The sequence below is a fragment of the Crassostrea angulata genome, chromosome 7 (assembly GCF_025612915.1).
Source record: "Crassostrea angulata isolate pt1a10 chromosome 7, ASM2561291v2, whole genome shotgun sequence".
Lineage (NCBI taxonomy): Eukaryota > Metazoa > Mollusca > Bivalvia > Ostreida > Ostreidae > Magallana > Magallana angulata.
Window position 1 is genome coordinate 33,550,660 of NC_069117.1, and position 17,164 is coordinate 33,567,823.

Consider the following 17,164-nt stretch of genomic DNA (forward strand, 5'->3'; position numbering starts at 1 on the left):
AGAAAATTCTACGTCAATTTTATCTTTCCTTTTAATAGAAAGAAAAAGAAAAGAAAAAAAGCACATCTTTAGATTCAGATACAAAAAGTTCCAGAATGGAAGCTTTACAAACTGTGTTTAAGGACTTTGGCGCGCATTTTAGTAATTAAGGGTGTTATTTACTCAGGGTTTGAGTTCTCAAATTCCGATTGTTAAAAAGTTCAATGTAATGAATAAAATTTGTTCTAAACACAAAAAGTGTTTATGAAATGAATTATTATTGACAAAACATTCAATAGTTTTACTTCATTTTGGAATTATGCTCAAACAAAAATTGAGTTTTAGCCAAACAGAGGAAATTCGGACTAAATTTTGCAGATTTTGTTTTCTGCTAAAAGTTTTTTGGCAGTAGTCTAATATTAAAAGTTATGATTTTATATTTAAGTCTACGTAATTTTGCATATTTTCCGTTGGTTTTACCTCACTTATTCATTAAAATAATCTTATGGCACGAATAATAATAATATTGAAAAATGCTTAAAAACGATAAAATACATCATATCTCAAGATTTTGATCATTGACCTCATATAAATTTTATGCCAACAGAATAAGGTCAATATAAGTAGTTCAATATCATAAATGTTTTTGTATTATCATCATTCAATTTTTTGTAAAATTGAATAAAAAATGGGTAGGGCTTTCAAAACTGATAGAGGAAATTCGGATTGAATTATTTTTAAAAATTGATGCTGAAATCTTAATGTTGTGTACTTATTTAGTGCCACTACCATTCGTAAACTGTATCTTTTTTTTAAAGTGTTTAATTATTTGTAATACTTTTATAGTTAAGAAAATTTCAATCGTAGTATAAAATTTTATGGGATTTTTCTTGAATTTTCAATAAATATTCAAAGGCCATTAACTCAAAAAGTAGGTCATTGACCTACTTTTCTGAAAGTGAAAAATAACAATACAAGCAAAGGTCTATAACACACAATAGATGGTTTTTCATTATCATCAGTGGATTTTTTTTTCATTCTGAGTAAACGTCGTCCTTAATGTTTAACTTTATAACATATTCGGTGCAAGCTTTATATCAACGTAACAGACAAACAAACTGACATGCATGCATACATGTATAAGGGATTGGGAAGCAGGTAAAGCCTTTCTAAGCCCGCTCAAGCTCAGCGGACAAATAGAATTGTACAACGATTTCCTGTTTAGAAAGCATGCAAACAATACAAAATCAAATAAACAGAAAAGTAAACCCATATATCGTCATATGAAGGGGAAGTAGCTTTTGTCACTTTTCAATAAGGAAAATGTTCATTTATTGAAAGTGATTCTATAGATTCAATAGTATACAATCATCCTGTTCCATCCAGAGAATACGATTTTATTCAATCGGTTTGTCTTGTACGGAAGCCCGTCCTTTTGGTGTTAAAAATCTGGCGGCTCCCAGATACATGTTTGGCAGCCGGCAGAACAAAATTGGCATATATATACATGTACAATGTATCTGATGGCTGCAGGATACTTATCTTGCAATTTTCAGATAATTGTATGGTGGCCTTCAGATACAAATGGATTAATAGATTAGTACATGTACATGTATGCGCTTGATGTTGGAATTGGTTTGGAGAACTTCTACAAAGACAGAAATCTGGTATTTATTGTCTAAACACAAATGTTTTGTGTAGGGTCTTTTGGTTTAACTTTTAAATTCCTGATATTATTCGATCCTGTAAAAAATAATATTTTTTGCTCAAAACTAAAATGATTTACAAGACGACCAAAATGAAGAAAGTTGAAAATAAAATTTCGGGAATATTTGATTCTGTTAAAATTATGACCGACGACGCTCTATCCTGTGTATTTTTTTTTTCGGAATGGACCATGGAAAAAAAATAATCGTATCATAAATAATTAGGGACCTGAAAAGTAAAAAATAATATTGCAGCGACGAAATGGTAAAAGGGAAGGGTAGGTAATGCGCATTGTACTTGTATGAAGTTTTTGTTGGTCTGCGTTGTTTGTATTACAACAACGCATCAAGTGAACTGTAATGTTTCATATGTACATGTAGTATACAACTGGTCCTATATACTAGTACTCACATTAAACAGAAAAGCCAAAGCCTTCTTCTGGTGGCCGATAGATAAAATATTAGTCTCACCGAGCACCAACGGGTTTCCGTAGTTTATAATCTAATTAGTTTCAATCTTTTGGTAAACTGAGTATTTGTGCTTGGAAATTCATGCACACTCATGATTGAGTTGTTAACATTTATTTAATCTCGCAAATTCTTCACCTATATATGATATCTTCAATTGATTTATCATTTTTAAATATATTATGTATGATAACATGATTCATTTCATTCATTCATTTCTTTCTTCCCTCTTTTTTATTCGTCCATTCAAGCTTTCATTTGTTCGTTTATTCATTCATTATCTACAATTACAGTGTAAACATGATGTATATCTCCTCTCCATACTCGTCTCCCCCGTTTGACAAAAAAATCCAACAAACAAAAAAACCCACCAAAAACCAGGGCAGTGACACAGTCCTGTTCACGTGGAACCCCGTCCCGTGTACCGTACCTGTCAGGTGATGGATTCCCCCCACCGGTCAGGGTAACACCGTCATCACCCAGGGGTCAGTCACCGTACCACTGGGCGGGAAACGCGCTAGATCTGTCATGTACCTCACAGTGATCATATAGCGAGGGAGAGACAGTGCAATACATCACTGCAAACAAAGCTAAGTACTAGTATGTCAACACAATACTTATATATACTTTGTGTGTGTGTGTGTGTATATATATATATATATATATATATATATATATATATATATATATATATATATATATATATATATATATATATATATATATATATATATATATATATATATATATATATATATATATATATATATATATATATATATATATATATATATATATATATATTACTTGGTGGGTGTACTCTTCACTTCACTACACATACTTACTGCATGAAACAGACAACACAACAGGTATTGCATGAAACAGAAGCATTCACTAAATGGAGAAATTTATAAAATAATTAAGCTATATGATGCATGCTTTTAAAAAAAATCATCATCCCAATCCCACTCCTTATAAAGATACCAAGATAACACTTCTACACGCCTAATCAATGTGTATCAAATTCATCATCATGGGCAGTAATAGTAGCAGATGCAAATTAATTGTTGTCACGTGATATGGGTTCTCACAACTCATAAGTCGAGTGCTGAACTTTTAATATTCTCTATGTACTTCTATTTAAAAAGAAAAAGTTGGTGTGCAATATGGCATGAATGAACTTGGGCGCATTTAAAGTAAGAAAATTCCACGGTTTTCTGTGTTGATATTCTGTGGATGCCAGATCTATTAAAAGACAAGAAAGTGAAATATCAAAACATTGCATTTTGTTTGAAATGCAATGCAGAATATCTCTTAGAAAAATAGAGAAAGGGCCCGGTAACTAAACACCTGTAAAAGAAGAATAAAAATAGATTTTCTGAAATGATATAACGTTCATTGTAAAAAATAAAATCAATTTCTTGGTTTAAAAATGTATCTTTGAAATATAATTCGAATTTCTTGAATTAATATAACGTGCCTCCGAAAAATAATTCGGTTTCTTGGATTAACATAACGTGCCTCTGAAAAATAATTCGGTTTCTTGGATTACTATAACGTGCCTCTGAAAAATAATTCGGTTTCTTGGATTACTATAACGTGCCTCTGAAAATAATTCGATTTCTTGGATTGATATATAGTATACCTCTGGAAAAAAAAGATTTCTAGGATTAATATAAAGTACTTCTGCAGAATAATTTGATTTCGTTTTTGAAAAAAAAAAATCGATTGTTGGACTTTTATAATGTACCTCTAAAAATGATTCGATTTCTTCGATTAACATAACGTGCCTCTGAAAAATAATTCGATTTCTTGGATTAATTTAAACACTGATAAAGTGTCTCTGAAAAAATAATTTGATTTTTGGACTAATATAATGTACCTCTGAAAAATCATTTGATTTCTTGGAATAATGTAACGTACCTAAAATAGTTCGATTTCTTGGATCGATATAAAGTATACCTCTGGAAAAAAAGATTTCTAGGATTAATATAATATACCTCCGCAAAATAGTTTGATTTTATGCATTGTCTTTAAAAAATAGTTCGATTTTTGAACAAATATCTGTACCTCTGAAAAATCATTTGATTTCTTGGATTTATATAATGTACCTCTGAAAAATGAATCGATTTCTAGGATTAATTTGAAGTGTCTCTCAAAAATAATTCGATTTTTGGACTAATATAACGTACCTCTGAAAAAAATAATTCGATTTCTTGGATCAACATAACGTAATCCTGAGTCCTGGTAGCTCACCCAAAATTAAATTGTCTTTCATGGTTCCAGAAATTCAACTTGCCATGATAAAAATTTTCATTTACTGATGAATTGGTGAAATACAAATTTTCCAATATGATCATCCTCATCTGAATTGTTTAAGTGTGTTAATATTTTCAAGCTATCGCCTACAGTTAAACTATTTGTTGATGAAATTTTATTCAATTATTGGGCCATTTAGGGGTTTGTTTTTTTTTTTTATCAAAATTTAGAAATAAAATGGTTTTCGTAATATAAGACATAATATCTGTGCATTTTGCATTTATAGGCCTATCGGGTGTTAATGTTAACTAGCCATGCGTCACTAATCATGTTATAGGTAAGTTGTAATAGTACACGTTTCGTCCCTTCATCCCTATTATATCTTACATCTTTTAATGTGGATAAATTGTAAAACCACCATGGTTGCAGAGGATTAAAAACCCGTCGTTTTACACTATATATTCATAAGTAAATCTTTTGATCGTAATAAAAGAATACTGAGTATATGGGATGAAGAAGATGACTAACTGTATGTATATGCCATGTTTTCAAACAACAATTTGAAGATTATATCATCTACAAGATGATGTTGAACAGTGAATGTCAAAAACTTAATGTACAGTTAAGTTTACAGAACGGAATAAAAGCTAAAAAAACAAAATGCCATCTGAAAATATGTTTTAACCATTATATGAATTTTTAAAGTACCTTTCTCCTTTTTAAAAAAAAAAAATCTTAATGCATGTGTAATGGCACGAACGTGTTGTTTCAAAAGAGATCTCTACATTCTTTTATAAACCCCTTGTGGTCAATCGTCATTTCAAGTGATTTTTTATTAAAAAGAAAATAAATATACGTTTGACGACCAGACCTGTGGAAACTACAACCTAGAACTTTTAAAATGGCTGTAATCCTCTCTTGTAGATGTCAGGACACGGGCTTGTTTACACACTCCATTGTGAACAATATTTCCTGAACGGACAGAGCTGTTTTCTTGGCTCATTAGACAGCCCCGTCGATAACCTATGAACACTCGATATTCCTCAAACATTGGTGGGGCTAATCTCTGTAAAATCACCTATTGTACACATGGAATCATTGAAATTTCGATTGGTAAACACAAAAGTTAAACATTATGCGGACAAGTGGACGGTTTAGGATGCGGTTCGGCTAGTACTCAAACAGAATGAGAGCAAACCCTGACCGTTTATTAATATAGAGTTACCAGTTCATTTCAAGGGATAATGCTTGTAAAAAAAAAATTAATGGTTCGCTTTTTGCAATCATTGAATGTCATATTTACATTTCATTTTTTGATGATTTGAAAAAAATGGAGTCTATAAAAAATCATTGAACGCAACCATCAGAATAAGTATGACGTATTTTCGCGTTTGTTAATTTTCGAGACCATGCATGCGGATTGAATGATAGCTAAATTATTACATTGTAGGCGTTTTCTGCTCCAAAATCTTTAATGTAATTTAAATTAAACTTTTAAGTTAGCGTTGATCGTTTCATGTAATCTTAATTTTTGGCACTGGCATAAAATTTTCTTTCCTTCTCTTTATTTCAGAAGAATCTTTTTGAAGAGACATTTTTTTTCTTTAAAAAGGTGTATATCTCCATCTATAATGGAACTATAGCGAGACAACTCGTTTAATTTGAATCGGAGTATATAGCTCTATGAACACAATTGGATTTGAATTAGAGGAGAATACCGGTGTATTCGGTACACACACATTACTATAAACTGATATGTGTCAGAGTTAGCACCGTAAAATTTGCCGACATTTGTTCGAATGATGTATAAGAACAAGCAAAGGAATTTTCTTCTTCATTAAAAACTTGAGTTGGCAGGGATAACGTTTTTAAACGACTAGAAATTTCTCGATGGGACATTAACCACAAGAAAACAAAACAATGAAACATTTGTCAATTTTTTTCCTTCAGGTTTCGACACATGTAGTTAGAAAATGGCTGTAAAAGTTGATGACATGCGTTTCAATGTTGGATTTTGGGAGATAAGTTATATGAAAATAATAAATTCCAGCGTTTATAAAGTAAAAAAAGATAGACGATTCTGATATAATGCATGAGTGCTGACAATATGTTCGTGGACCGTTGTAATGAAAAATATTTAGCTCAAAAGTTAGAACGGTCGCTCCATCAGTGTCATGGTGGATTCGTGACATGCGCAGGGTGGAAATGTTTATCCAGTTGCCAAACCTAAAAAAAAAAAATCAGATGCAGTGACGAAATACAAAGATATGAAATGCACTTTTTTATTCTCATTTTAAGTGGCTTATTTATAATTTTTTCTTGTTTCGTGAGGCAGTTGTAAAGATTAAAATGAAATAAAAATGTTGATCAGATAGTAAGAAATTGGCATGCTTGATTAAGTAAATATAGAATGTTATTCAATTTTAAATCAAGATTTCCACTGCACATTTCTTTTAACAGGAAAAAAAACAACCCCAAAAGAAAAATAACCATAATTCAAACGTAAATATTTAATGAAATTAGCTGATAAGTCAAGGTAAACTTTGCATAAAGTTTGTATAGAACTCGGACTATGACTGAAAGACCCCAAAGCCAGGGGCAAGGTTTAATGGTGGACCGTGCAAAAAGTCAGTAATGGTCTCAGTATTCGCAATACAAACCAGAGCTCAGATTTTCAACGCAGGACCCAAAAAGTGCGATTAATGTCCTCTGGATATTTTTCCAGAATTTAGACTACTTAAGTTTTCTACATAATGGATATCAATGTATATTAGTCCAATACTTGCGCTTAAACCGCTTAACGATTCGAATGCTTAAGTATAATAAAGACCCCCCTCTTGTTCCTGGCCCCTATTGTGTTGCGGGAAGGACTTGGCGTAATTGGACGGCTTTAAGTAGGGGTGGCAGAACTTGTCAAGATGTCATACAAAGTTGTTTATATTCAGAATATACATTGTTCCTAATTCAGTTTTACTTAGCCTTGGCAATATTTAAATCAATTGAACAGAGAAACATTTAACACAGGTGATCACTGGGCACTTAGCGAGAATTTTGTTTAAAACATACATTCAGAGTTAACTTTCTCTTTCAGAAAAGTTTTATGAAACGTGGATCTGTATTCAATCTTTATTATTTTAGGAAGAGGGTTTAATAATTTGAAAAAAGTAAAAAAAAAAATAACGAAATTTGCAAATTTTGAACAAAGTTAAAAATACATGAAATTGCATTTTTTTTTTCGGGGTAAACCTGCGTTGTTAATGAAGGAATTCAACAAAAACTCTTGAAACAAATCTAGATATAAACACGCAGTTGAAATAGGAATTTAATGACAAATAGCATCAGATTAAATTGCAATTAGGATTTCTCAGGAATGAAGAACTATGAACTCGTCAAAGAACAGTTTTTGGTTGTTGTTTTGTAAAATACGTGAATTCTAAAATAGCTAACTGGCAAATGAACTATCTAATTGCGCACATGTACTAACTGATAATTCGGTTGTAAACGGAATAATATCTACTACATTTAATCGGCAGCGGTAATTTCAGTATATAGCAATAGAATATAGACAAACGAATGTAAAATAAGTCTCATGCAAGTTTTCACCATCCAGTTGCCTACGTATCTGAGATTCTCTCTACAATTATGACCCTACCAAACTGCATATTTTCCTTTTTTTCGTGGGCACAGAATGGCTATGATAAACTCAAACGCAAGCCATTTTGATAAAATTATTCCCACTTCATGATATTGTGTCGTTCAAAATTAAGAAACAAAAATGATTACAAATATCATTTTGTACTTCCCATTTGGTTGTAAATAATATAATGATTGGAGACTAAACTTTACAAAGAATTTGCATCTGCAATGTTGCATAAATAGATCTTGACACTAATATATGTATATTTCATATTGGAAGAAAAAAAATCAACATTTTTGAAGATAGACCATCCGCAAAGACGAGATGTGTGCATGGCAGACTCGGTTTGGATGGTAATTACGTTCGACTGTAGCGCGTTAAGACAACACGGTCGTAATTTGTTCCATGGCTCCTGCTTGGCAGATTCGTAACACATCGTTAATAAGCAAAGACACAGCAGACGACATATCTTTGCCCCTGCGCAGTCCTGATAAATGCTTATGCCATCATTTCTTGGCGATCCTTATGTTTCATAGGATGTGTTAATAAATGACATTACAATGTATAACTGTGCAAAAATATCTGGTCCCTGTCGATTGCACATGCGCACTCGCTCAAAACGATTCTAAATTACGCTATGAATTACTGCGCATGGCCGTTCCATTACATGTGGTTAATAGTTGTAGCTTGTTTAACAATGAGGCATGGCCTTTTAACATTATTTAGTGTTGTTATGTCTCGTTAATAATAGAAAACATGCAAGGAATTATATATATGGTTGTTTGGACATTTCTAAACTACGGTGTACTTAATAGAACGTGTAATGTATATAATGTGCAAGTCCAAGTGGCTCTTTGCTAAACCCTCAAGCAGCAGCCAAAATAAAAACACGGCTTATTATTAATATTCCAACAAAAATGCTGCTCATGTTAAATTTGTTTTTTTGAACAAAATATTCAGTTTATAAATATAAAGGGGGCTTTTTCTCTACCCAACTTTTTCATAAACTCGTATGAAATAAACTAGTGGTGCAGTATTAAAATGTTTTCAAAGTGATTAAATAAAATCACATACAAAAAGGTAAAAGACAACTACAGTAAATAGATATTACAATCATGACTGTGACATTACGCGATATGATGAACGATGTTGCAAAATGGCAATACATTTGATATCGTCCGATCGAATAGTGTCGCTCAGTTTTGATTTACATTTATGTGATGGTACGTGCATTTAGTATATTTCAATTCACATCATTCATACACAGAAATTTTATTTTAAACAAGGTTTAAGTGCTATTTTTTTCCGAACAAGTATCGCTCAAGTTTACTTTTTAAAACGACAAATTTAAGGGTTTTATTAGGTTCCAAAGGATCTAATATGAAATTGAAATTTGCTGCGAAAATTTCATAAGCTTCATCAACCAAGGTTAGATCATTCATGTACGTGTATATGGGATAATACTTCGCTCCAATTTCCGAGATGCATTACTTAAAGATATGAAAAGAATTATTATTTCATGAATGCTGTCCACATAATACCTGAGCAAATTCAATGTTAAATATAATTTGCCGTGTTGTCTAAAACACCGGATCAAAATAAAACAGAACTATATCAACCGAGCCCAGCGTGTCAAATGTCTTTAATCATTACCACCCAGGTATCCAAAAAAGGTATGATGATGTTAATTGACATGCATCTGCGAATTACGCTGCAATTTGTTCAAGAAAATTTTAATTAGTTAATCCGAGTACTACACCTATTGGTGATTGCGTCTGGAGATTGACATAAGCCATTATTTCACTCATATTACACCTCAGCACCCCTAAAAACGTCCGCTAATACAGCTGCATGTGTGGCACGTCCTCAGGGGAGCGTTCATTATTTTAGTTTCGGGTTGCTTTTGTGAATTAGAGATATAAAGTTACGTTATCTTGTGCACCAGTTCAGGAAACCTCAGCAGTGCTCCGCACTCTTCCGCATAGATTGTACACGGTGTGTATTCCGGGATTGTGTGTCATTTTTTTTTTCTTTCAAACTTTGTGGGATTTTTCTTTTCATGGTTCGAATAGCAATTACGGCACAAACGAACACCCTGCAAAAAAAAAAAAAATCAAAAAAAAATCGTAGAGTACAAACTTACCAGAGTGTGTACATGCTCAAGTTCGACTTATTGAAATATGGCTCTATATTCTTTTTTTCTCAAGATGTCGCGGTATTCGCTATATGGATTTGCCTCTGCTGGTATTCTTCCCTTGACATATGGCATTTCTTCTTTTCTTCACTGTGTGTATTTAGGATATATCGATGGTTTAATTCATGCTTGCATTACAATTTTAAAGCCGAGATTTATTATCTTACATCATGTTTTGTGCAACTCGTTTGTTTTCTTTCTGCATTGTGTTCAGTGTTGATACTCATCGTAATATTTGCTTAATGATAAATTTTGATATTTGAGATATTTTAACGTATCACCCCTGTATTTGTTCTCACACAAAGCTAGCAGTTTAGAAACTTTAAAAATGGGTTGGAAAGGCATAACTCGGAGTAAAGGGAAATATTCATTATATTTAAAGTTAACATTTTCTTTCTTTTTTTTAATTCTATATCGAAGAAAATCAAATATCACGTTTCTCATTTATAGTAAATGTCCCATTTTATAACAATAAGGTTCTACTCTTCAATTTTTTCGCTTTCTAACACATTGTAAACCTTTTATAACATGTGTGTTGTCGTAAGCCAGATTTCTACCTACCCACAAAAATATCACTATATCATTTCAGTTGTTATGGATATTCATGGAATTTTTTTTTCATTATGTAACTTTCACCATATATGATTACATAAAAACACTATTAATATTAACAATTTTGGCATAACCCGATATTATGACATAAGCGGATTTTAACCCAAAAAAACCCAAACACCTTAATAATAAATTCAATCTCGATTGCACAAAGCTATTTTCAAACAAGAAAATACCGACGAGAAAGTCTTTATCAGTTGCGTAGCTTTTTAATTTCATTTTTCATACAGATGATCCTGCAGTCGAGAAAAAATTTCATATCGAGTCGCTTCACAATTCAATACATTGAAAACTTCCTCACCGCACTGCTCAACATGTTGACATACATTTCATATTGAAATCAAACATGGATTTGGAAGGATAAGCCCTTCTGCCAATATTAAACACAGGCTGTTTGTCCGCGGATTTTCTTTGTGCACCATTTGATTTTCACGTCCAAATTAAACTCCCCGGACCTTCATATTAGCATAGACAACAGGACTATGTTAACTCGGAATCTTTTAACTTATTGACAGTTTCATAATAAAATATCAAGTATTTAATAAATCATTATACAGCGCTTAGACAAAAAGGCTATATGCGTTTAAAACACAAGTTTGTGGTGCTTCATCCACATAGTGACAATCCTGCATATTACTTTCTCTAAAAATCAATGTATCGTAAAATTTCAATAATGTGTTAATATTTCATATTTTCCCATGCAAATCTATACCCCTGTCAATGTCACTGTTTATTGCGAATATTTCTGCTTTTAATGAACAGCTAGGGCCATATCATACTTTTTTTCGGCCTCATTCATGGATAAAATTACTATTGAACATGAACATTTTGCAGGGTTTTTATCTTTCTATCATTAAAAAAAAGCATAAACATATAAATCAGTGTTTCAAATCTTTATTTCTTGCACAAAGTTGAAATATATAGCACCTTTGTGAAAATTATGGCAAAACTTTGATTCTCGATTCATTTGGTTACATACTTTTTTTAACAAGTCTGATTGTCTCTTAATTTACATCTGTACATGTAAACTTTTATCTTTTTGCCTATACATGTAACATGAAACATTCGTCTTGTATAAAAATCGAGAACAACAATGATGTATGAGTATTTTACAACATATTTACAAAATATAAATAATATTACGTAAAAAGCACTGGGAAGTGAAGAAATTAAATGCGAGCGGGGCATTCATGAAACATACATAATTCACATCTGCAAGCAACTTACATGTTTTTGACAAGCAATAGAGAAAGACATCTGAAGAGTTTAACTTTTATAATTGTAATAATAGTTTCACTTAACAAGGTGGAAAAATGACCTTAGGGTGAACATTTATCATCGTTTGACAGTCAATCATTTGTAAACATATTAATGAAAATTAGAGATCAATTAGACGATATTGGCCAACATGCCATAAAATGAGAGTTAAGATTATACCAAATATTTAGCTAGAGGATTTACTTATTTCAAAGATAATCATCAGAATTATAACTTCCAGCCGAAAATGATATGATAAATCTGACACATACATGTATGGACGCCCGCAGAATGTCGCATCTAAGTTCCCTATAAACACATTTACACAATTAAAAAAAAAAAAGAAAGAAAATATCACATCACATTTCACGAGTTACATAATAAAAGGAATACCATTTTCTTCATTTTCTTTCTTGTTAAAAAGTTTTGATAATGTCTCACATTTTTTTACCCTATGTTTTTAATCGGAGTATAGTCACCACCTTAAATAGTTCACACTTGACTTAGCGGAAGCGGTTTGACACCTGGGTATGTGGAATTGGTTGTCTTTGAAAAACGTGAATGAAAGCTAGAATCGTCGCGTCGACAACACGGTCCATTAAAGAGTTTTTTCCAGGAGTCTACAGTTTTTCCCGTCCAGATCCAAAATCCGGACGTTATTCCGACCACTAAACACATAAAGTATTTCAGCATAAACACTGAGTAGTCCGGTTTTGATTCGTCCCCTTCGCAGGGACAATTTCTACTTCTCTCCCATTTCGGTTTGAGAGTCAATTCGTAGATATAACATCCGATCACAATTGTGGCCGGCACAGTATAAAGAACGGAGAAAACTCCAATCCGTATCATGAGTTTCTCCAGCTTGTCTGTGGTGGTTCTGCCTTGTTGTTTGATCACATTTCGGATTCGGAATAACGACACAAATCCGGCTACTAAGAAGGAAGTTCCGATTATCAAATACACGAATAAGGGTGCTACAACGAACCACCTCAAGTTTTCGGAATTCTGATTCCCAACGGAACATATTCCGGAAATGGCATCTCCGTCCACGGAGGATTTGGCGAGTACTATAATACTTTTGACAGAGGGAATGAGCCAGGCGGCAAGATGAAAATATTGGGAGTAGCTAGCAATGGCCTCCTGGCCCCATTTGAGTCCGGCTGATAGGAACCAAGTGAAGGAAAGGATGACCCACCAAATAGAGGAGGCCATTCCGAAAAAGTAAACCAAAAGGAAAACAACTGTGCAGAGAGCTGGCCCGGTCGTTTCGTACCGAATCACATTCTTATGACAAGCCACAGCATCATGCCCTGCGATCAGACGGATAATATAACCAACGCTGACCATGAAATAGCACACACTCAGGAAAACGATAGGTCTCTCCGGGTACTTAAACCTCTCCGTGTCCACTAGGAAAGTCAGGATTGTCATCGAAGTTGATATGCAACACAAAATCGACCACAATCCCACCCAGAATGTAGCGAAAGTCATTTCGTCCGGAGTGAAATAAGGACTGGTGCAATTGACGGCACAGTTCTCAAATCCCCCAGTCGATATTTTATTGTAGAACACGTTGGTTTCGTCTAGGTTTATCATTCTGCACTTGCAGTCACAGTGCCTATTCTGGACTGGGTGAATGACATGGATTTGGTCCGTGGGGTCGTAGGGCCGGGGCAGGGGTATGGGCTCTTTTTGGTTTTGGTTGGTCTTCGGTTTGTGGATATTTGGATTGTTGGGTTCCTTTGGTTTGACGTGGTGGTCCTTTTTCGTTGGACTGGCCGTAGTCTCCGTCTGGTTATGGTCCATACACAATTGTCCACTGCCAAACACCGGCAGATTCTCGCACTTCATCCTCTCCGGCCACTCAAAGCCGTACAGTGCCATCAGAGGGGCACAGCCGGACTTGGCCCTCTCGCAAACGGACCGACAGGCGGGTAGAGGGTACTTATAATCCGGAATACAAATTGGGGTATACATACTGCACAGGAATAGTTTGAGATCCGGTGAGCAATGGATTTCCACGAGAGGCCAGAATTGGTGGACCTCTAATCCAGCTTCCTCCTGGGTCTCGTGATGAAACTGATTGGGCATGTGGGTTAGGTTATATCCAATGCCCTTACACATCGGGATCGTGATTTCCTGACATCTCCGTTCTTCTTCTGCTCCCACCGAACAGATGTTTACATACAGAAAAACGGTGAATGTTAATACCAAAAACAAACAGTCAACACACGTCTTGTGCACCGCCATCGTATCCTCTCTACTTTATGAAAAAAGGGTTTACGACATACACTAATAGCTAGCGGCGATACACGGCATTATACCTTAAATCCCAACTTCTTGCTTTCTCATCAACTTGTGCGTAATTAATGAATATCGCGTGTCATTGATTAGTTTCTGAAGTATTTCCACCACGCTGACAAAATAATCGACGATTATTGCACACAGTTCAGAGGTGTATTCATTTGTCGATGGTTTTTAAAACAGAAAGCACACGGTATTCGTCCCTCCCCTCTCTTGTCACTAGAAGAATGCTTAACTCAATATTAAATGTCTTGTTTTCACATGCGACGTGCTAAAAATCTTCTTATGACACACTAACGGATTAGTCCTGTATTTCAATAAGGTACCCGCAATGGTTTCTAAGTCTCGTTTGACACACAGAATTTGGCTTTATCCTCTTAATCACTGCAGTGTTCCGCAAAAAACACAGGATAATGAAATTTAAATCTTTTTTCTCTCTCCAGCAGAACCACTGTTTCTTAACCTCACTTGGTCGAGTCACTGGCGAATTTCCGTGATAACAAAAAACTTATTGCATGTACACATATCAGATATGATCAAATTTTTCAGTTTACTTTGGATAAACGTGTTTTATTCATTGCCGTATGACATGACGCACGTCCATCAAATTTCTGCCGACCAATCACAAGCCGAGTTAGCGAGATGTCATAATTATCGTAGCTCCGCCCTCTTCATTAAGTTGAAATTTTACGCTTTCTGGCTCTTCAAGATTAGAGGTAAATGGACCTGAAAATACAAAATATTAAATATCAATTTTGCAAGCAAAGAGAACCAGGCAATAAAACGCCGTCTGTATATGAATTATGAAGAAAAAAATATACAAGTATCTCAAGTCAATTTCACGAAATAAAAATAGCCTTATTATTGTTTAAAGTTCATACGGAGCAAATATATTCGATCATGTCACTTGAAATATTTACCAAAAGACTCAGCTGGCTATGGGAACTCTATTCATCAAATTTGTTTACATTAGACAAAATTTGTATGTTTGGAAAAAGTTTTGAAGAGGAAAATTTGCTGTCATATTTCAAGCGTCATATGCCGAACGAAACAAAGGAATTGTGTGGCTTTAAATTTGTTTAACCCCTTCGTCTTAGCTAGTATTGTGCAAGTGCTGTATACATCTCATAGAATTGCACACAGCATTCGGATCACCATTTTAATGAGTTAATGAGATTTTTTCCACTTGAAGTTCAAATGGGTGCGCAGTACCCCCCTCCTACTTAAAATCAAAAATCCAAGTTTTCTGTGTCTTACTAGTTTCTACTGACATTTACACTTAAAAATAATATCGTCTTGTTTTTAAGCCTTGGCAAACATGAAATACTGAGGTATAATCGCCTAGCTCTGAGAAGAGGTCTCATCCGAACTTCAAGTGGAATGACCACATAATTTAAAACCCTCATGTCCCTAGCCGGACAGCCATTTATATATTACAATTCAGTTTCACTTGAAAAATTTGTCATGATTTTCCGTTAAAAACCAAAGTTCTCATTCTCAACTGTTAACATTATCGACAAAACTTTAAGCAGATTTTGTTCTATGTTACTTTCTCCATCATTTGAGTACCTACAGACATGAATGGCTCTTGCAATTTATAGTTTCTAAAAAGGTCGTCTTTATACCAGAGATATCTTATGAATGGAAAAGGTGTTTACAAAACCCCAATGGATTTATCGGTAACCTTTGACGCAAACCAAGGCTAAAGACCCAGCTTTTCTTGCCAAACGAGATGTACTATACTTCAGCCAGACCTGTCTACCTTAGACGAAGTTTCTGGACAACAACTCGATGGGGATCCTGCCGGTAATTAGTCTAATTGGGACGCACCCTTTGTCAAGGCACACTAACTAGTGCATTGTTGGATTGTGTACAAAACATCGTTCCATCCTTACAGAACATCAGGCACAGGGTCAGGAAAGGGTTTTCTACCCACAGAAAAATTCTCTCTCATTCTCTCTCTCTCTCTTAAAAGGTTTTACATATGATATGTTGAGATATGAAAACCCGACTCCTCCAAACGATTTTAATTGCAAGAGAAGGGGTTGATTTACTTTCTATAGTTATATCATTGATTTAATGTTTTATGACATATTTTACTACTCATAGTCAAAATACATATTGGTAACAATAAAATCTTAATAGGCAATAAACGTTTTAAAGTCTTCAAGTCAACTTGATTTGCTGTAAGCCTCGACAAAAGGACCCTTCATACTTGAGCAGAAATCGAAACTAAACCCCTTAATCTCTATTTATATTCAACATTTTTTCCCATTTTTTTTTAAAAGAATTACTTTGCTCTAGACATTTTAGAATTTTTTTACCAGTTGACATTTATTGCTCAGTGAGACCAGTGTTTGCCCGCGTATGAACATGGCCTTCGTTGAAACATACATTGCTCACTGTAATAAACAACGTTCATTACCGAAAAAGTACATGCTTATGACACTCAAACAAAATATCTTTCAGAGAAAAATTATGGGTGAAAGGGTACAAGAATTTAATCGAAGCTTTAGAAAAATTAAGTTTTTCACAATTTTTAGGTGACTGTTATCACAAATGAAGCCAATTTTTGACACCCCGCGCCGAATGTTCACGTTCGTAACACGTAGAATTCGCTACCCCGTGGAGCTGAACAGAATTCACAGTTCGTGTCATTAAGAACAATCTAATTAACCTTTATTCTACTAACAAGATAGGTAATTAACAAGACGTGTTGGTTTTAAGCTGATAAACAGACCCTTTTCT

General features: G+C 34.0%; 1 protein-coding gene across 5 annotated transcripts in view; it reads right to left on the minus strand.

Moving 5' to 3' along the window:
- Positions 1-11,733: 11,733 nt before the first annotated feature.
- LOC128192905 (frizzled-5-like) overlaps positions 11,734-17,164 on the minus strand; it is a 39,693-nt gene continuing 34,262 nt past the window's right edge. For all 5 annotated transcript variants that reach the window (XM_052865953.1, XM_052865956.1, XM_052865955.1 and 2 more), the window contains one exon: positions 11,734-15,142. In XM_052865953.1, coding sequence (XP_052721913.1) covers positions 12,605-14,362 — 1,758 coding nt within the window. In that variant the 5' untranslated portion in view covers positions 14,363-15,142 and the 3' untranslated portion in view covers positions 11,734-12,604. The remainder of the gene's footprint in view (positions 15,143-17,164) is intronic.